Below are 20,648 nucleotides of genomic sequence, written 5' to 3'. Positions count from 1 at the left end.
GGGACCCATCAATGTTCGATCTCTTGCATGATTGCTAACATATTATATCGCTTTATTTTATATTATGATCCCACTAGTATTTCTTTTTTATCAAATCCATCCCTACAATCCACAATTCTTATTATACATGCAATACTTGATAAAGCACTCCACCTTAACATAGGATCCACAAATTTCTTCCCAATATTGAGTTTTTAGTTAAATAATAACTAAAATTTTATTCGAGATTAACCTCACTCGTAACAATGAGTTAAAGATTAACTTGAATCAATATAAAAAAATATTTATTGAGAAAAAATTAAAAATAATATTATTTTGATAAAATAATCTAATTTTTTACTAATTTTATTTAGATTAGGTCTCGGATCAACATATTATCAAATTAATTTAGAAAGCTACGTCAAATTTTATAACTATGTTTTTATTATAATTATGTGGGGTTTTTATTATAATTGTGTAGCACTGAATAAGATTTGATTTAATGTGTTTTTTATTTTTCTTGAATTATTAACTTGTCATTGTTATTTTTTCATTGGTATAGGATATATTTTGTAACAAAAGAAATAACAAAAAAAAAGAGACATGATTATTAGTAGAAGAAGATTTTAACAAATGAAAGAGAATCAAATTAATAAAACAATAGTGAAGGGACCATAATAAATGTTTTGAGTAATTTAAGGATGAAATAATGAGATTAACCTATCTCTCGTTAGAGGCGACAGCTTTATAAGCAGCATCTCTCTCCCACGCTGTGAAACACCTTTGAGAGAGCGCGAGGGAGAAAGAAAGAAACCCATTTTACAAAAACATGGGAGCCATCTCTTGTGAACGAGAATCTTGGGTTTCTTCAAGAAACCTAGTAGAAGTTGAAGAAAATGATCAAACCCACATCGTAGATTTCCCTGCTGATGATGTTCCGTGTCAAGAGACCGAACAAGTGTGGCAATACATGCACCAAAAGAACACCTTTACCAAAAACATCAACAAGGGTTCTCTTCAAAAGATCCAGAGAAAGAAGAGTCAAGTGTTGTTAGAAGGGTATGTGGAAGGAAGTAGCAGCAGTAGTGAAGATGAATTGAAGAGGACAAAGAGCTTGACAGATGATGATCTTGATGAGTTAAAAGGGTGCTTGGATCTTGGGTTTGGTTTCAGTTATGATGAGATCCCTGAACTTTGCAATACTTTGCCAGCTCTTGAGCTTTGTTACTCAATGAGTCAGAAATTTCTTGATGAGCATCAGAAGTCTCCTGAGAGAAGTTCTCCTGCCGTGGCTGAGGCTGCAAATTCTAGTCCTATTGCTAATTGGAAGATCTCTAGTCCTGGTGAGATGATTTTTTCTTTTGTTTTTGGTGCGTGGTTGGTTCAAATATAGATTTTTCTTACTTGATCTGGTTTTTGGATGTTTGGAAGTTGAATTTCTTTATGGTTCAAGTGCTTAATTTGAATTTAAACTTTTGAGCTTTTTGGCATTATGTTTGAATTTCAAATTACTGAATGTTTTAGTTCTGTAGTTCATGTATGAAATGATGAATCGGGCTCTTTGAGATTTGATCTAGGGAGTTTTTTCCTGGATCGCAGTGGTTCATGAATCTGTTTTTTGATGGTTCGTGATCTTCAATTCATAAGAAAGTTTTAGTTTTGAGGTTTGATGTGATCGTTTTGATTCTTCGTTTTGAACATTTTGGTCTATCTCGCTGCACATTTGAAGATTTATGATCTGCTTGGCAATCGCCTGATATAAGAAACCAATACAGGTGGTACATCCAGCTTTTGCCTTCTCTTAACACAAGTACAAAACATAGTATATGCATTCTAGAATAAGAATTATCTGATGTTTTCAGGGCCAGAAATTACGTGCAACGCTCTAATTTGTTGTCTGTCTGAACTCGATTCTATTGATCAGTCATGTGATTTTAACTCTCTGCTTCCTTAATTTTACCCATACAGGTGACCACCCTGAAGATGTTAAAGCAAGACTCAAATATTGGGCACAGGCTGTGGCATGTACTGTTAGGCTATGCAGCTGAAGGACATTTTGAAATCAAAAGGTTCATCTTCTAAAGAAAATTTGATGCGCATTTTCCTTGGCAATGGGCAATCAATATAGCCTGGACCTATATCCAGTGTTTGTGCACCACAAATCCTTTCCAGTGCAACTACATGCAGGAAGTTAAGCTCTTGCATTTTGTTTAGCTGGAATGGACCGGCCAGAGCATATGCAATGATGGGCCGGCTTTAAAGTAGTTGAAGAAGAAGAGGAGGAAGAGAAATGTTTCAGGTTTGAGATTAACTGCATTCTCATATGAGTCTTACTTAATTCGAAGGCGACTAAGATACATTTCTGTGATTATTGTATTGAGAATATTGAAAATAATTTGTGATACGAATAAAGTTATTTCTCCTCCATATGGTCATATTTCTAGTAGCTTGTGTTTGATGTGGTTATAACTAGATTCGAACCTGAGGAGTTGGTTTTTATGCAGTGGTGAGAGCCTCTCCATTAGAGCCTTCACCAAATACTTTCAGACCTCTGTGATTGCTGAGGTAACTAATCTAACTGAGTTGAGTCTTTGATTAATCTTGTTTTGACTTTTGCTGATCCGGAAATGGTTGTTACGGTGTGCTACTGCTAGCAACACTTACTTGCTACTGACAACTAACTGCTGTTTATCCATCCCATGGATAGATTAACCACGCCATTTGGCTGGTGTGGTGGAGGCAAGAATGAGGTGGGGGGGATACAGAAGTGAAGAAGAACAAGCTCACGCATGTGCTGAACTCTATTGTATTTGCTGCTAACACAGTTTTCTTATGATTAACTCAATTGCGCTCTAACATGTGGATGGATTTACTTGTTCTTCCATTTGTCGTAAAAATGAGCATGGACTCAGAAACTGAAGGTTGAGGTTTCATTATACGTTATAGAATGCTGTGATTCTTATCCATTTGGTGCCCTCAGTTTCAACGCTCTTGCAGTTATACCAGAACGGTGTCTTTGGTGTATGATTTTAATGCTTTAGGGTGTGGATCTTCACTTGTTCTGAGAAGATAACTATAACTAACTATAGCACAAAGCGCTTGCGACTGCTTTTTTTTTTTTTTTTTGCTTTCTACAAGCCGTGGTTAAAACTGCCTTACGAGGTTAGCGGCGGTTGTACTGGTGGCAGTATATCAACTGCAGCACACAAATCGCCTCGAAGTGTCCTATGTAACTGTCTCTTTGCAAAGCAGCCAGCGGTATTAATACCTGCTGGGTTAGACCTCTCTACAGCTGGAAATTTTATCCAAAAGGAATGGCTGGAAAGATTGCTATTCGATGTCAAATTCGGATAAGAAGCAGAATGAAAGCACAAGAACGCAAGAGATTCTCAACTTTGCAAGGTTCCTCTAGAATCTTCTGTAATTTATTACTGCATTCTGAATACATGTACTCTTCCTTGACAATTAGTTACGTGTACAGAAATGATTCTTCTTACATAATGGATGCAACGAATGAGTTTTCTAGGATAAGACTGGTCACTGTTTTGGAATAGAAAACACAGGACAGTGAAGACGGAGCCTAAACGCAATCTAGTTACAGAGCCTAAACGCAATCTAGTTTTCTTATTATTTTGCTCAACTTTGATGCTGAGGGAATCATCTGCCTCAATTAACAACAGTTTTCATTAACAAATTTTCACATGAATACCTCTTCTGAGTGTGGATACACCTGTCAAAAAACCTTAAGCTTGTGAATTGATAAGTAGCTCCAAAGATCAGGAAAAACCCTACTCCTTAGACCCCCAAATGCAACATAGAGAACTTGGGATATTTTGCATGGATCCCCTCTCAGAACAAAAAGGGATAACCCACAAGACAGTAATGAAGTCATTGTAGAATTCAATTCTGCTGTCCCCTGGCTACGAAGGTTCCTCGTTTTGGAAGCAAGCAGCAGTAGCAGCAGCCTAATTTGAATCACCTAGCAAGTGGTATTCCATTTTCATGAAATCCAGTCAGAATTTTCTTTGTATCAAGACACGCGTTTATTTCTCCACTTGTTCATGCTCTTATCATCAATTTTAATTGACTTTTCAAAGATAAACGAGCAATTAGTTTCCTCTAAATTTGATTGCTTGCGCGTTAAGTTTCTGACAAGGAAGCAAGTTGACCCTTCAACTAACCATAAAGATAAGCACTTCGAGACTTAACAAAAAAAGAGAGAACACAATAATGAGGTTGGAGATGATTGGTGCTCAATAATTGTAAATGATTAAAGAATATTTTAGATGCTTAAACAAATATCAAAGATGTTTAGTGGTTTACAACATCATTAACTGATTGATTAGCTTAGGGTTAAAAAAAGAATGTCATATCCACTTGTAAGAATTTTAATCATTTTTTAAATTTGCATAGATAACATTAAAAGACAGGAAGACAGCATGCATGAACTCATTTTTTGTGTCATATGTCATGGTTTAGACAATTATAGGCAGCAAAGAATAATGTCTTGAAATAGGGTAAGACAGATTTGGCTAGCAAAGACTAGTATTATTATATACCAAAGTAAAATTTTGGTAGCATCCATCTTTATTATTGCTATGAAATCAAATTACACGATACAACCTGATTTAGGAAATTCTATAATTTCTCACTTTTTTTTTCAAAATAAAAATCAATAATTCAAGGGTCGAGTTTTGACTGGGTTTTACCCTAAGTTGATCGGGGCACTCCTAGTTTTTCCTTCAACCTAAAATAGTTTAGAACTCAAAATAGCTAGTTGCTAAGTTAATTTGTTAGGTTAGTTCAAGTTTTATAAATAAGATTTTTATTTGAGTTGAACTGGATTAGTTCAAGAGATTATTTGAAATGGCATTCCAAACAGTATTTCATTAAATTTTGAATTTTTTTGCTTAAATTTTTTTTTTTTATATTTTTAGATCAATTTAATATGATATTATAAAAACTAATTTAAAAAACAAATAAAAATCGTTATTTTAAAACATTTACAAATAAAAAATACTCTACAAAACAACCACTAACACACTTAGAAATATTCAATGCTTTATTAGATTAACATCACTTCATGATTGGTAGCTCAAGCATAGGGATTAATATCTTAAGACTAACCAGCCATGGATCATGTCATCAGCAAATAACATGGAACAATGTTTGCTTACAATCAAATCATCTGATGTTTTGTTCTTGAACTCCACAACATGGAGTCCTGAGGGCGTTTCGGATGATGAGAAAAGATGCATTCCGGATAGTGTAACATATACTGCATTGGTTCATGCTTATGGCGAAGCTAGGAATTGGGAAGTTGCTCATGTCTTATTGATAGAAATGTTAGGGTGAGGTTGGATTCCACATTTTCATGCGTATACTTTGGTGGATAAACTGTTGAGAGATCATGAGTGAATGGATTTGTCTAATAAATTGAAAAGAAAGTTGGAATCACAGATATTGCTTAAGCATTGTAAAGCAGGGCAGAGTCTGCTGATGAAAAACTGAGATCAAAGCTTGAAAAAGGTTTCTACCCACCAATGTACGTAAGGGATGCTTTTGAGCACGCATTGCAAAAGTATGGCAAATTCGAAATAGCTCGTTAATAGCTACAGAAGATGGACAAAGATCGCGAGCCTTCTAAGACAGAAATTAGTTCTTGATGAGCTTTGATCAACCAATTACGTTTACTCCACAGGTTTTTTTTATCAGTTATGATAAAGTATAGGCAGTAACTATGCATTCTCTTTGGATGAACTTTCCAGTCCTGAGCCAAACCAAGAATCTCTACAAGAGTCATGGTGTTCGTCTTGGTTGCACACAGAGGACTCGACACTGCTTTTAAGGCTTTCTGAATGAACCAGGTGATGATGCTCTCTGGTCAATGTAATGGCAGAGTTACCTCCTGAGAAGTCCCGCACGAACAGAAACCTATTGCCAGGATAATGGTTGGTCCACAGGAGAGAAGACACCAGAATTTGGGATGGCAAGGAACCCATCACTTGTAAAACATATTGATACTCGAGCTACTTGTAAAGTTGTGCAGCAATGATCTCTGTATTTTCGTCCCAGCATGATCTTTGCCTTGCTAGTTTTCTGTATGCTGCATAAGCTATAACTTAGTCGATTTGGTTGCATCAAAGTGTTCGCATCTCCTGGATTAGTTAATGATGGTAAAAAAATTAACTGGGGAAGGCAGAAGAGTGAAATAAGGACAGTTTAGACCCTGAGCTAACTCTCTATTAGTGCCTTCATGTATTGATAACCATTGCTGTATTGAGATGTTATTTTTCCAGACCTCACAAGTGATTTTCTTTTCATGCTCATGATCATCAAAACCATTAAAGCGATATCCACTAGTATTTCTCAGAGTCGTTAAACACGGCTCGGTTTGACAGGTTGACTCTAGAAACTTGTAACCCGATACCTGATCCAAACCAGGTTTCAAGCTGAACTAAAAAGGACAGTGACTTGGTTAGGTAGTTGACATGGCCAAACCTGGTTGGTCGACTGAAAGGAATTTTTTTAGGGAGTGAAACGATGTTGTTTTGACGAAAATGATTGACTCGTTTACCTAATGACCCGCGAGTTAACCAAGTGAGCTAGGCTCTTTGTCTGACAACATGATACTGTTTCCCACTAAGTTCCATACAAGCACATCTTCATGAATATCAGTCAATGCCTGTCCGGCGCACAAGCACATATGAGAGAACTAAAATCATCTTTATTTTTTCCAGGCAATCATCCAAGTACAAGGTCCATCTTATCCATTATGAAAATAAATATTTCCAATGCTGATCAATAATACATATTCAGAAATCAAGTCCACAAGCACATAACATTCCACATTTCATGTCCTTCAACAATATTCCCAGTATATGCCAATTTCCTGCAAAATGAAGGCGAAGAAGATACAATCATATGACAGAATTTCATTAAAAAGATCGATACTTGGAACAAAAAGTAAATGAAATGCAGCCCAGGCAGCAGACTTTTCCTTAAAATATGTTTGAAAAGATAATTTCACCATGTTATCGTACATCCTAGAACTAAAATATTTCCTGTCTTAAGTGGATTTTTTCCAACTTTTACACACTGACTGACAGCATGTATTGCCCACTGTCAACTTCTATTTCAAAGGATACTAAGTGGATTTTTTCTCAACTGAGTTTTGCTACTTGAAAGAAAAGAGATACTAGAAAGGAAGTAACCTTTTTATTTCGTATCGAAAATGAAATGAAAAGAAAACAAAGAAGCAGAAAATTTATCTTAAGAGGACCTTGGTTGTACTCGATTGCCATACTGCCAAAACCTACCTATTTGTGATACCTGATTCGCTAACTTAATCAACAACTCCTACATGATTCGAATTTTTATAGCATCTAGGAAGATAATATATCGCGATTGAAATATGAAAAGAGAAAATCCATGTTTGTGGGCAGCTGGAACACAAGTTGAGTCTCAAGTTTAACTATCAAACCTTGGTCAATAGGAAGATCACAGCAGATTCTGTATGTCTTTCTGCAAATTGGAATAAATGAATGTCAGATGAAGTTCGCAGAAATCCTTGGACTCAGATGTTGTAATAGGAGAAGAAAAACTGACCTCAATCTTAAGGGGTGATGTGGTAGGAGCATATCTCTCAACAACCTTTCCTTCTTTGTTTACCAAAAATTTGGTAAAGTTCCACTTGATGGCATCTCCAAAATACCCTCCTTTCTCTGATTTTAAGAACTTGTAGACTGGTGCTGTGTTCTTCCCATTCACATCAATCTATAACCAGATAGAGCATATTCAAAACATCTCCATATTCTATCAAATTGAAGAACTGATAAAACCTGGGTCCCTTTATTAGGAATATTTGCATCAGGGTTGAAGTTTAGAGCTGAGAAAACAGTGGCAATAATTTATACTACTTTTTTTCAAATCTTTCTTTCATTAAGCATTACCTTATCGAAGATTGGGAATTCAGCTTTGAAAATTGTGCATACAGTGTCCTGAATCTCTTCATTGCTTCCTGGTTCTTGTCCAGCAAACTGGTTGCAAGGAAATGCCAAGATCTCGAACCCTGCCATAACCGTGCCAGCCGAGAAGTTAAAACCTCGAATCTACAGAGATATTGTAAGCAAACGTCTCAAAAATAGAGATGTTGCTATATGAGAATGAGTGACCAACCTTGGTTTTTGTACTTTTCATACAAAACATTCAATTCCTTGTAGTTTGAATGTGTGAGGCCGCTGCAGAATAAAAAATAAGATTCAATAACAGTCAAAAGGCTCATTTAAACAATTTAAATTTATCTGCAAAAGTAAATTTAATTCATACAAGTAATATGACTAACAAAAAGTACAAGAAGAACGGTTTTTAGTTAAAATATTGACGATCATGAAGAATTTCAAAGTTTTGACCGCAATGAGCATGCAACTTACCAATGATAAAAAGAGGCTTCAGCCTAAAAGAAAAGGCTATGCTATATGAAGACCCCAACCAGGTATAATTCAACTGTTGAAGTGAAAGTCATTTTCCAAATATTGGTCGGCAACAACCCTCGATACTGCAGAGCTGGGAATTTCCGAACAAGCATTTTTCCCTCATACATGTATGATAAGTTCCTATATATCTATATAATACTGGATCATCTGCCCTTGAGACTACATGCTACTGATTATAATCGTAGATGATTAGATTCTTTGCAAACAGATAAAAATACGATTACGATTCTAAGACCTTCAACAAGTGGAGAAATTTTACGCATGCCATGAAGACAGCAGGTATTTTGGTGCCAACCTTGCTGTCAGAGAAAGAACGTTAGGTATCCCAACAGACATTTACATGTCACTGGTAGTTGACAAACTGGACTAGTTTGCCCAAAACTGGGGAGATGCAGATAGAGAACTATTTCAGGAAACCAGAAAGCCAGAATGCCAGACACGAAAGAGATCATGATAGATTACCATTTGGAAGCAACATTCACAATAAGGAGCACCTTCCCACTGTATTCACTTAGACTCGTATCGTTTCCACGGATATCCTGCAACACAGCAAGAAACGTTATATAAATCTGGGATTCCTCAACTTCAAGAAACATAATTGATGATGCCATCTCAACAACGTCTAATCTGCAAATCACAATTCCATATTACCCTAACTACAACATGGCTCAGTTATCTAAAAAGAAGGAGCAATAATTAAAATAAAATACACAAAGGACTTGGAATTAGAGTATCACTATCCATTTGAATATGATATCATCAGCCTTGCTCATAGATTAATTTTCTCCAAGAAACTCATAGCCTGGACTGGAAATAATTCAAGTCAAATGTCCATATCTGAATCCTGGACTACAAAACTCTACTGGAAGGACCCCATACCAATGATGTTCAGCAAGATTAAGAACCAACAAATATTCAATAAAGTCAAAAGCTCAAGCAATGAATTAACACACAGAACATCAACAAATCCATAACAAAACAATAAGAGTTTAAAGCTTTGTTCTCTGTTCTCTACTTTTTCCCGTTTCCTCACCAACCACACAGCAAACAATGAAAAAGAAGGAAGAAGATTGAACATTACCTTGACAGTGAAGTCATAGATGGACTTGGGACTTTCTTCAGCCATTTTTCTTGAAGGAATAAGAGAGGGGTAGCTGTAAAGGGCCAAGATTGCGAAACCAAGAAAAACAAGAGAGATGGTGTTGGTGAAATGCATCTTATAGAATGCCAACATATATATATATATATATATATATATATCCTTTTGTTTAAAGACTTGATGGTGAAATCTTGAACGCATCCATTTCTTTAAAGACTTGGTGGTGAAATCTTGAACTGTTATGCGTAACGTTGACAAATCTGTGAATTATTAGAGTGTGAACTGAATCTTTTTGATTTTTAGTATTTAAGGAGGATGGCGGGCATGCAGGTAGGACTATGGCTAGGTGGCACTATTCGACTATATTAATTACGTGGGGCTCGATTCAGTGCTTAAACTTAATGTTATAATTATAAATAAAGCTTAATTACGTGGAGTTTTTGTTGTTTGCAAAAATACCGTTCACCCTTTCATAATAATTTATTGTAAATTATAATAGTGTAATTTAAAAAACAATAATTTAATCATTGGATTTTGTTTTTGTATAATTGAGTTTTTTTAAAGTCCAACTACATGTTATTTTGTACGATAATTGAATTGAAAAGGAAGTGACTGGAGTTAAAAAAAAAGGGGTAATATAAATAATGAATTAAAGATTTCTATCAAAGATTCATTTGAATACCTTGTATTTTTTAGCTATTAGATGAATGTTCTATTCAACTTATTTAACTTTGAAAATTTTAATTTTGATATCAAATTTTATTTTATTTATTTTTAGTTTTTTATTTGTTAAAAGATAAAGAGAAAAGATCATTGAATTTCAGTTTAGAAAAAAAAAGTGTTTATTGATAAGGAATTCAGATACCAAAATAGTTGATTTTTATGTTAAATGGTTTCATGAAAAAAATTATTAATTTTTTTAATATTGTTTTTTATGATATTTTCATATATGTATCCTTGCACTTTTTATTTCAATAAATGTTATGTGTGTTGGTTTTTATTACAGATTTTATATGTTTTTCTATTACTGATGTTACGATGTTACTATAATTTGATTTTCATTTGTCACTTGATTTATTATAACATCTCAGTTTTAGATTAGTGTTTTATTTTATAATCATACATATTTATTTTGTTGTGTAGTTAAATAAAAAATAGTTTTGAAAAAAAATTATAATCTTAGTGAAATTAATAACCCAGTTCACATGTTTGACATATTAATCCGAATTACTCGATTCATAAGTTTAATAAGTCCACTCGCTAGACTAATATGTTTCTTTGGTTTTTGGTATATTATTTGTTTTTAATATTTTTTTTCTCAAATTTTTTTTTTAATGTTGAATTAATTAAAAAATAAACTGTATGATATATTTGTTTTTATTTTTTTTAGGGTTATCACTGTTTTAGATAAGTTTTTATTTGTAGGTTGGTATTCAATTATATGACTATATTTTTATTATATAGTTGAAAAAATATTTTATAATTTGTTTTTATTAAATTTGATGGAGTCCACGAGGCAATTTGCTTGAGAATTATGACCGATCTAATATGTCATTATCTTAATAGTTTTTGTGGAAAAAATTGATATTTTAAAATTTTGTTAAAAATTAAGCTATTTTTTTACTGGTTATTAAAATTGCATTTGAATCTGTAAAATTAATTAATTTAATTCAAACTAATTCTAGTATAATTTAATTTTAAACTCGACTTAAATAAAAAGTTTAATTATAAAATTTCAAGATTTACCCATTAAATTAGTTCTAATGACACTTTTATCTATTGTTTTTACATTTTGAAAAATTTGTCCACCCACGACAAAGTGCATACCAATAGACTTGTTACTTATTCAAATTGGATCCCACACCTAGGAATTTTATCGATTTGGGTTTAAATGTCCAGAAAAATTCTCAATTGGGTTCTAATGTTAATGTTCATGAGCTTTTTGGTCCAGATCTTTTCAAAAAGATGTTGTGTTTGTTGGATGAAATAAGATGCTCATCAAAACATAAATAAAGTTAGGTTTAGAATTAATTTTTTTTTTTAAATATTTTAAAATATTTAAAAGTATAATTACGGTTATTAAGTACTTTTCTATTTAAAAATATATTAAAATAATTTATTTTTTTATTTTTTAAAAATTATTTTTAAAATTAACGCATTAAAATGATATAAAAATATTAAAAAATATTAATTTTAAATAAAAAATAAAATTTTTAATTTTTTTTTTAAAATGTAAAAATAAATAGAACTTCATCCATGTAGCAAATGGATTTCTCTCTTGCTTCACCATCATGAAGAGTTTTCAGGGAGAAATTTTTCACGAACATGTTAATCTTGATGTAAACGTATGCCTATACTCGACTGGAGAAAGATGGCCTTGGATCCTTGGTCATGAAAGTTGGGCCGAGGAACCATGGAAGAAGTTCAGGGATGAATCTGCAGTCTACATCAGACCTTGGGTACTAACTTATATTTTCCAAAAATTCTTTATTCTCAGCATTCACTTGGCTCTCTCAGAACCTGAGGTAGCTTAACACAACTTCTGGCGTTGCTCGTGAGCCAGAGGACAAAACCCTTCTCCGCCACCATCTCCTCCCTCAAAAACCCCTAACCTTCTTCAATTCCGCCATGCAAGAAGTCTGTGAAGGAAAAGACTTTTCCTTTCCATCACAAGAAGAAAAGATAATATCTTTCTGGTCAGAAATCAAAGCCTTTGAAACCCAATTGGAACGCACCAAAGACCTCCCTGAATATATTTTCTATGACGGTCCACCGTTCGCCACCGGCTTACCTCACTATGGCCACATTTTAGCTGGTACAATCAAAGATATTGTGACCAGATATCAGACGATGACTGGGCATCATGTGACACGTCGTTTCGGATGGGATTGTCACGGATTACCAGTTGAAAATGAGATTGATAAGAAATTAGGGATTAAGAGAAGAGATGAGGTTTTGAAATTGGGGATTGATAAATATAATGAGGAGTGTAGAGGAATTGTTACTAGGTATGTGGAGGAATGGGAGAAAGTTGTTGTTAGAGTTGGGAGATGGATTGATTTTAAGAATGATTATAAGACTATGGACTTGAAGTTTATGGAGAGTGTTTGGTGGGTTTTTGGTAAGTTGTTTGAGAAAGGGCTTGTTTACCAGGGTTTTAAGGTGGGTTTTTGTTGCTCTGTGTTTTTGCTTTCATTTGATGGTTTCTTGTTGCGTTTTTTGGTGATTTGCTCGGTCTATAGAGAGGTTTTGATGTTGGTTTTGTTTGATTATAAGATTTATTGTGGATTTTTTTACATGGGTATTGGAGATTTTGCAAATGCAGTTATCATTTCTTTATAAAGTGTTGGTTTTACGAAATTGAAAGTAGTACCAACATAGCATCATTGTGTTATAATATAATATATGTATTGGATTTTGAGATTTTTCAAATTTATTTGTTGAAATAGGATCTCTGTCAAATAGGGCTTCTTTGTTTTTGGACAGAAAAATGTGTAATTTTGTCACTTGCTAAGGTTTATCAGTTTTTTGGTTATGTTGGGTGAGTCCTTTCCTTAACTGGGGTGTGAATGTTTTCAGTTCACTTTAGTGGTATATATTAATTACCATGTGCTGTTCTTATTGTTTCTTTGCAGGTCATGCCGTACAGTACAGGTTGCAAAACTGTGCTGTCAAATTTTGAAGTTCAGCAGAATTATAAGGTTCGTGATTTCTAATTTTGTGTATTGCTTTGTGAATCAACCTGCTGATGTAATTGATCCGACACTCCTGGTGGGATACAGGATGTACCTGATCCTGAGATAATGGTGTCATTTCCAATTGTTGATGATCCTCACAACGCATCCTTTGTTGCTTGGACAACTACACCATGGACTCTTCCCAGTAATCTTGCCCTTTGTGTTAATGGGAATTTTGACTATATTAAGGTTGGCATCTTGAACTTCTTCTTGATGTCGATTATTGTGGACAAAATAATGGACAAAATAACAACGAACGACACTTCAAATATGCTGGGTGCCATACAATCGAACATTGTTTTAGTCTGCAAATTAATTATTGTGCCTTGTATTCCTGTAATTCTAGATCCTTGGTTATATACTTTATACTTAGTGGTTCATTTCTTTTCTCAATGCTCATTAACATGGTGAACCATTTAATCATGTTCTGTCATGGAAAGCAACCTCACAGGTTCAAGAACAAGGCTTGTGAAAATGTGCTTAAGGTTGTTTCACATGCTAAGGGATGTGCATGTGCATGCACATGCTCATGAAAATGTACTTTTATCTATTAGTTTTAAAGTGATTGCTGAAGTAGTAATTATCTCGATTGGGGCGTGCTTAAAGATTCTTAGATCTTTGTTTTGGCACTTGGCCGAAAACTTCAGATGTTGCATTTGGCATCATGTTTTTGCTGATTTCATTTATGTTGCTTTTCTGAATTGTTTGTTGAACATGCTTGTACTTGATTTTCTGATATGCAATGCGAAACAAAATCCAGGTTCGGAACAAGTACACTGGAAAAGTGTATGTTGTTGCTGAATGTAGGTTGTCTGCACTTCCTATTGAGAAGCCAAAATCAACTGCCTCTGGATCTGCTGGCCATTCAAAGACGTCAAATTCTAAAATTAAGTGCGGGAAGGCTGAAAACTTAATGGATTCTTATGACTTGGTGGAGAAAGTCAAGGGCAATGAGTTGCTGAACAAGAAGTGAGCCATGCTTTCATATTATGTCCTATCTTTCATCCATTTTACATGTGCTTCTAGCAGCTGACACATCACTTTAAGATGGTTGCTCCTGATTATTTTTTTTTCCTTTAATCCTGTATGTGTGAAGAACTTTTCTTGGTCAATTTTTAGTGATGGAATATGGTTCTTGTCATCACTTTTGTCGTTGGAATAATGTTATACATTCTACTGGATGGTAGGTATCAGTCAGTGTTGAGATTCTGAGAGAGATTATACTTTGCAGGTATGAGCCACTATTCAATTACTTTAGGGAGTTCTCGGACACGGCATTCAGAGTTGTTGCGGATGATTATGTGACTGATGACAGTGGTACTGGTATTGTTCACTGTGCTCCTGCATTTGGTGAAGAGGATTATCGTGTTTGCATTGAAAATAAAATACTTAGCAAGGTTGTTGTCATGTGCGAAACTGATGGTTCCAGTTATCTTGTTTTGAGCATCCAATAAGTTCAGCTTGCTTTGATTTTTTTTTATGTTAAGCTGTCTAGTGCACTTATATATTTTTCTTATGCTCTCATATCATATCATTTTATTCCCATCTTGCAGGAGAATTTGATTGTAGCTGTTGATGATGATGGCTGCTTTATTGGAAAAATTACTGATTTCAGTGGGCGCTATGTCAAGGATGCGGACAAGGATATCATTGAAGCAGTGAAGGTGAGGCTTTTGTGTTTTCCCATGGATAATGATAAGGCAACTCATTTATTCTGAAAGTGATTTCATGATGTAGATGAACACACCATGCCTCTGAATGAGATTATTTGTAAAGCTACTTTGCAGTTGCTTTCAATATTTTGCTAGATATTAATCAAAATGTGGCAAATTTTGTGAAATAAGTATTGTTTTTCTGATATCAAGTCAAATGTTATGACTTAGTGGTTTTTGTTTGCTGGTCCTTCCATATTCCTATTATTTATGGGCTTCTGGTCTAATTGTTTTTCTTTACCAAAATTCTTTGTTTGATCAGGCAAAAGGCAGGCTTGTTAAATCTGGGAGCTTTATGCATTCGTATCCCTTCTGTTGGAGATCTGATACGCCTCTCATTTATAGAGCTGTTCCAAGCTGGTAAGATTATCTTTACTATAATTTCATTTCATCCCAGAGCACACTGCCACTTAGTTTTTCTGTTAATTATTTGTTTTTCCAAACAATACTTGTTGATTTGTTTTGAAGTGTTAATATGTTTTTCTTCTTCCATTTCTTTGGAAATTCTAATCTGTGTTGATGCGTATTGGACATTAGCACTCAATGGAATTTTATGAATTTTTTTGCCTGCCATCAGAAGAAGGTTGTCCATACAAATAGACAAAAAGAAACTGTAGTTAGCTGAATGTTTGCTTGTTTCATTCTGCTTCACATTTTCTCTCTCTTAATGTATTTTCCGTATTGCGCAATATATGGTAGCTTTTGCATTCTAAAATCATTGGTTATATCTTAATGCTGCTTTGGGTTTTTTAAATCTCAGTTTTCTCACTTTTTTATTTTCTTTTGTTGCATTTTATAATCCTTTTAGCTTTGCTTCTTTTCCATATTTCACTTTGTGCTGCATTATGTAATCACTTTTGTTATGGATCTTGTGCTTAGTCAATATCCTGCTCTTGTTATTATTTTACGTGGTTTATTATCTTCCTAATTTGTGCATTTATTCTAACAGAGCTGTGCTATTGAATTTTCGGTGTAGGTTTATTAGAGTGGAAGAACTAAAAGAGCAATTATTAGAAAACAATAAACAAACATACTGGGTTCCTGATTACGTAAAGGTTAGAACTGTATCCCTGTACCTCTTCCTGTTTTGTTGGCTGTGTTCATCTTTTCATTATGAGATTAAATTGGAATCTGAGATGGTTTGTCTGGTCAGATGATTTATATCTGGTGTAGAGTCTTTCTACCCCTTCTTAATTATTCTGTTTCTACCCCTTCTCATTGGAATCTAAATTCTGAGTGATGCTATATTTTTTTATATAAGCAATATTGACCAGTATAGGTTTAAAAGAATGAAGATTAATGGACTTAAAGTTGCCAACAAAAAGGAAAAAGAGATACACTATGTAGCTGAACCTCAATCATGAGCACACATATGCTGAGTTTAATTAGGTTGGTCTGTGTCAAGGTTGACTTATGTAACAAATTAAGCGATTGATGCATGTTCTCATTCTGATGGGAGGACTGAAATCCCTTGAGAAGTAAAAGCAAGTGCCCTGCAACCAGGGTAACAGAGATCTAATTTTGTAATATGGGTCATGGGCACATTAAAAAAGAGAGCTTGTAATATCCGCTGTGAGTGCAACATCTCCTGGCTGAGCCCTCATCCCAAATTCTCAGTTTTACTTGCTAAGAAGTGAACTTGAGCAAGTGAAAAGATTCCCTATACTTGAGCCTTGTAGTGGTTGAGATGTATCCTTTGTAATTGTGATCGGAGGTTTTGCATACCAATACTGGTGCTTTTACTTGCTCCCAACATGTGATAGTGCGATATTTGAATCTTGAAAATTGATGATTCAATTGGAAGCTTGTTGCTCCACATGGTCAAAGAAGGCATGGGATGAAGGAACACAGGGAAGGAAGAGCAAGAAGGAAAAGTTAACTATCATTATTAATTTGTCTGATGTGCTTCAATGAAATCAAATTGACTTATAATGTTGGAAAAAAAAATGCATTTCTCTGGGAATCATTTTCTTCTTCTACGTAATGATATTCACAAATGAAACTCCAAATTGGTCGACCATGAGTGTTTTCATTTTCTAATATTAATGGCTGTAACAGCAGCTTACTTTGAATCTAGGGTTCATGATAAGTTTTGAAATTGTCTGTCGTTAAGTTATTGTGCTCAATCAGAAATCATAATAAACTGTGGTTTCATGCAATGTTGAAGTTTTGTCCTTTTTTTCTTATCTTTTTCTGGACGAATTTAACAGGAGAAACGGTTTCACAATTGGCTTGAAAATGCTAGAGACTGGGCTGTTAGCAGAAGTCGATTTTGGGGCACTCCCCTACCTGTATGGATAAGTGATGATGGTGAAGAAGTAATAGTCATGGATTCTATCGCTAAACTTGAAAAGCTTTCTGGTGTCAAGGTATGATCTCTCTCTCTCTCTCCTGTTGATGCAAGCTATTTTTTTTTTTAATTATTATTCTCCTCGGATATCTTGTGTAGTGACTTATGGTTACACGTATACGCACACAAGACACATTCTTTTTGGTGCTAACTTATGGCTAAATTTTGATCATGCAGTTAGCATGATTCCATAACCTTATTAATAGTTTTCTATCACCTAGTGGTGATCATATGGCCAACATTCCTCCCACCTGTTATCTAAACATTCATGCATGCACTGGTTCTTCTATGTCTGTTGAGCTTGTTGCTGTGCTTATCTATGCTATACATTTTTTTCATCTTGCAGGTGTTTGATCTGCATCGCCACAACATTGATCACATCACGATCCCATCCAGTCGTGGTCCTGAATTTGGTGTGCTTCAACGTGTAGAGGATGTAAGCTACTGGATCTGGGTTTTTTATGGAATGTCCTTTCCCCACCCCACCCCCCCACCCATCTTGTTTTTCTGTTTGACACCAGTTTGTGTTCTCGAATGAGGAACTCACCTCAACACATTGCACCTTTAATGAAAGTACTTCCTTTGCTTCATTTTAACTTCTATTCTTGGTTTCATAATTTCACTTTTATTATATTCATTTGTCTTGCCTAAATAGGATTGCCTGCATACTGAGCATATTTTTTTGTTCTCAAGGAAGCAAGGGGCAGGACTTGGGTTAATTCAGAATTGGTTTTGAAAATACTATACTTGGCTTGCTTATAACTTCTATCATTTCCTTGAGAATTTTAGTCAGATTGTTCACTTGTGTCCCCTAGAAATGGGTGCATGCATGCTTGCCACACTTTTTGGTTCTTAATGAAGCAGGGCTGGACTGGAACCTTAGTCTTAACTGCTACATCCTCCTGTTTTTTACTGAAGAGTTTTTCTTTTGACTATACTACCAGCATGTTATTTTATGTGCAATATCAAGTTTATTTTATGCATTGTTTCAGATGATTTGATTCAATGTTTTAATTTTTGCAGGTATTTGATTGTTGGTTTGAGAGTGGGTCGATGCCTTATGCTTATATCCATTACCCGTTTGAGAATGTTGAACTTTTTGAGAAAAATTTTCCTGGGCATTTCGTGGCTGAAGGGCTAGACCAAACTCGTGGATGGTTGGTTCCATAGTTTTAAATACTTCATTGTACCTCCCATAATTGAGTCTACATTGCTATTTTTTCAAGCAAAATTCATTGAGTCTGTACTGAGTACAATAGAATTGAAGTATGTAAGGAGATGCAATCTCTTCTAATTGGTTGCAATATTTCATTTATGTCAAAGAAAAGAACTTTAACATGATGTTCTTTGGGTTCATTTCTCTCCAAAGAAGAAAAAAGGATCTTTGCAATGATTCCGGAACAATATTTTTCTTGAATGTTTCATTTATGTATTTGTTTCCCTTCCCTAGATTGTATCCATTGGGATTGAGGTTTATGTTTCCATGTTAGGTACTTGTGCAACAGCGGTTATTCAAAGAACTAAGCAAGTCTAATTGTGGGTATTTGTTTTGGATTGCAGGTTCTATACTCTCATGGTGTTGTCTACAGCATTATTTGGGAAACCTGCATTTAGGAATCTCATTTGCAATGGACTTGTCCTGGCTGAGGATGGAAAGAAGATGAGTAAAAGTTTGAAAAATTATCCATCTCCAATGGATGTTATTAATGACTATGGAGCTGTAAGTTCTTTTTATAACATGTTAATCATCTTTCTCTTAAAATAAAATTGCACTCCATTTGGTTCTTGTTCTAGGTGTTTTCTTTTTGACCAACAAGTTGTTCATGTTTTCTGTGGTTTTTATTAGAACTTTGTTTCTTTCATATCAAGGTTTATGTATGACTTCTGTACAGGATGCATTACGATTATACCTTATAAACTCTCCAGTTGTGCGTGCAGAGACCCTGCGTTTCAAAAAGGAAGGTGTTTTTAATGTCGTGAGTATCTCCATGAACTGGTTTTGGATTTAGGAAATTTCTTCGGTCTCTTATCTTACACAGGCTCAAATATTTTATTTTATGTCTTGCTTTTGTGCTAACTTGACTCTTTTCCTAATCTATCATTTGAATTCAATCCAGGTCAAAGACGTGTTCCTTCCTTGGTACAATGCTTATCGGTTCCTTGTACAGAATGCAAAGAGGCTCGAGGTTGAAGGGCTTGCACAATTTACTCCTATTGATTCAGTAACTCTTCAAGATTCATCCAATGTGCTTGATCAGTGGATCAACTCAGCTACTCAGAGTCTTGTTCATTTTGTTCGTCGGGAAATGAATGCATACCGCCTTTACACGGTTAGCTGTTTTTAAACCATTACTTTGCTGTTAGTATATGGAGTTTTACTGAGTGTATATAGAAATGGAACTTGAAGATAAAGAATTAACTCATCTTATGGAATATACTATAAATCTTGAATGTACATGGATATGGAATATGCTACAAAATTGAAAAGGCTCATATGGAACTTGGAGATAAAAAAAATTAACTCATGTCATGAGCATTTATAAATATCTCTCCAAACACGTCTTTTGTAGGTGGTACCATATCTTTTGAAGTTTCTTGACAACCTTACAAATATTTATGTGCGATTCAACCGCAAACGATTGAAGGGTCGTACTGGTGAAGAAGACTGCCGGACTGCTCTTTCAACTTTGTATAATGTATGATTTCACTTGACACAAATTTCTATATTGTGTTAGAATAGTGCTCTTAGATTATGTGCTATTACTTGTATCTTCAGTATCATGTTCTGATTATGGAAACCAAAATTGTTTTCATTCTTGTCTTGGTTAGCATAGGTGGTAGAGGTTTTAGTTGTTTCATTACCTGGTTGTGGTAGTGCCAGCTTTGTGAGTGATGCTCTGCATGTGCAGAACAATTTTGCATTTAAGCTAATTGTTGGTTGAAATTCTTTGGATCAAGATGTTCATCTGATTTGAAGTAGGTTTCCTCTTCTCAAGTGCACACCATCTTCCCTTCTCGAAGTTTCTGTTTTCAATATCCTCAAAGGTCATATACTTGTCTTTTCAAAGTCCACAACCTTGTTCCTGGGTACTTGATCCATTAACTATTCTTCAATCTTGGAAACTTAAGTAGTACTCTCACTAATACTTCATGGTGAACCCTATGATAAGCTTAAAATTTTTAAACATGCTCTGTCACCATTCATACCAAGAATAAAACTCAATTAAGTATTATCATTTCTGCTTTAAAATGTTATCAGGTGTTCTGTCTTTCCCT

The 20,648-nt window shown here is 34.6% G+C and overlaps 3 protein-coding genes across 8 annotated transcripts in view; 2 read left to right on the top strand and 1 right to left on the bottom strand.

Annotated features, from left to right (window-relative positions):
• The first annotated feature begins 747 nt into the window (after nucleotides 1-747).
• On the top strand, nucleotides 748-3,619 carry LOC105127011 (uncharacterized). Of its 5 annotated transcripts, XR_842526.1 has the most exons (4): nucleotides 748-1,322; nucleotides 1,948-2,278; nucleotides 2,484-2,544; nucleotides 2,687-3,619. XR_842526.1 is itself a non-coding variant. In XM_011028084.1 (2 exons), exons 1-2 carry the CDS (start codon nucleotides 809-811, stop codon nucleotides 2,025-2,027), a joined length of 594 nt encoding a protein of 197 aa, XP_011026386.1. In that variant the 5' UTR covers nucleotides 748-808; the 3' UTR covers nucleotides 2,028-3,569. The 5 variants fall into 5 exon arrangements, 1 of the variants encoding a protein (XP_011026386.1); XR_842523.1 differs by having other exon boundaries at nucleotides 2,484-3,619; XR_842524.1 differs by having other exon boundaries at nucleotides 1,948-2,544; nucleotides 2,687-3,569.
• A 3,067-nt stretch (nucleotides 3,620-6,686) lies between these two features.
• On the bottom strand, nucleotides 6,687-9,711 carry LOC105127010 (probable glutathione peroxidase 2). The gene is made up of 7 exons (XM_011028083.1): nucleotides 9,556-9,711; nucleotides 8,937-9,013; nucleotides 8,158-8,219; nucleotides 7,932-8,050; nucleotides 7,588-7,755; nucleotides 7,463-7,503; nucleotides 6,687-6,871 (listed from the first exon to the last, which is right to left on the bottom strand). The coding sequence occupies exons 1-6, from the start codon at nucleotides 9,706-9,708 to the stop codon at nucleotides 7,480-7,482; spliced, it is 603 nt and encodes a 200-aa protein (XP_011026385.1). The 5' UTR covers nucleotides 9,709-9,711; the 3' UTR covers nucleotides 6,687-6,871; nucleotides 7,463-7,479.
• A 2,244-nt stretch (nucleotides 9,712-11,955) lies between these two features.
• Nucleotides 11,956-20,648, top strand: part of LOC105127005 (probable isoleucine--tRNA ligase, cytoplasmic) — a 13,388-nt gene continuing 4,695 nt past the window's right edge. For both annotated transcript variants that reach the window (XM_011028077.1, XM_011028078.1), the window contains exons 1-15: nucleotides 11,956-12,735; nucleotides 13,209-13,274; nucleotides 13,356-13,499; nucleotides 14,071-14,279; nucleotides 14,542-14,707; nucleotides 14,864-14,974; nucleotides 15,285-15,382; nucleotides 15,999-16,077; nucleotides 17,233-17,391; nucleotides 17,719-17,808; nucleotides 18,396-18,529; nucleotides 18,933-19,092; nucleotides 19,265-19,348; nucleotides 19,490-19,702; nucleotides 19,943-20,068. In XM_011028077.1, the coding sequence (XP_011026379.1) occupies nucleotides 12,202-12,735; nucleotides 13,209-13,274; nucleotides 13,356-13,499; nucleotides 14,071-14,279; nucleotides 14,542-14,707; nucleotides 14,864-14,974; nucleotides 15,285-15,382; nucleotides 15,999-16,077; nucleotides 17,233-17,391; nucleotides 17,719-17,808; nucleotides 18,396-18,529; nucleotides 18,933-19,092; nucleotides 19,265-19,348; nucleotides 19,490-19,702; nucleotides 19,943-20,068 (2,373 nt within the window). In that variant the 5' untranslated portion in view covers nucleotides 11,956-12,201. The remainder of the gene's footprint in view (nucleotides 12,736-13,208; nucleotides 13,275-13,355; nucleotides 13,500-14,070; nucleotides 14,280-14,541; nucleotides 14,708-14,863; nucleotides 14,975-15,284; nucleotides 15,383-15,998; nucleotides 16,078-17,232; nucleotides 17,392-17,718; nucleotides 17,809-18,395; nucleotides 18,530-18,932; nucleotides 19,093-19,264; nucleotides 19,349-19,489; nucleotides 19,703-19,942; nucleotides 20,069-20,648) is intronic.

This window comes from Populus euphratica, unplaced genomic scaffold (genome assembly GCF_000495115.2).
Source record: "Populus euphratica unplaced genomic scaffold, PopEup_1.0 scaffold50.1, whole genome shotgun sequence".
Classification (NCBI taxonomy): Eukaryota; Viridiplantae; Streptophyta; class Magnoliopsida; order Malpighiales; family Salicaceae; genus Populus; species Populus euphratica.
This window is presented reverse-complemented; position numbering and strand designations above follow the sequence as displayed.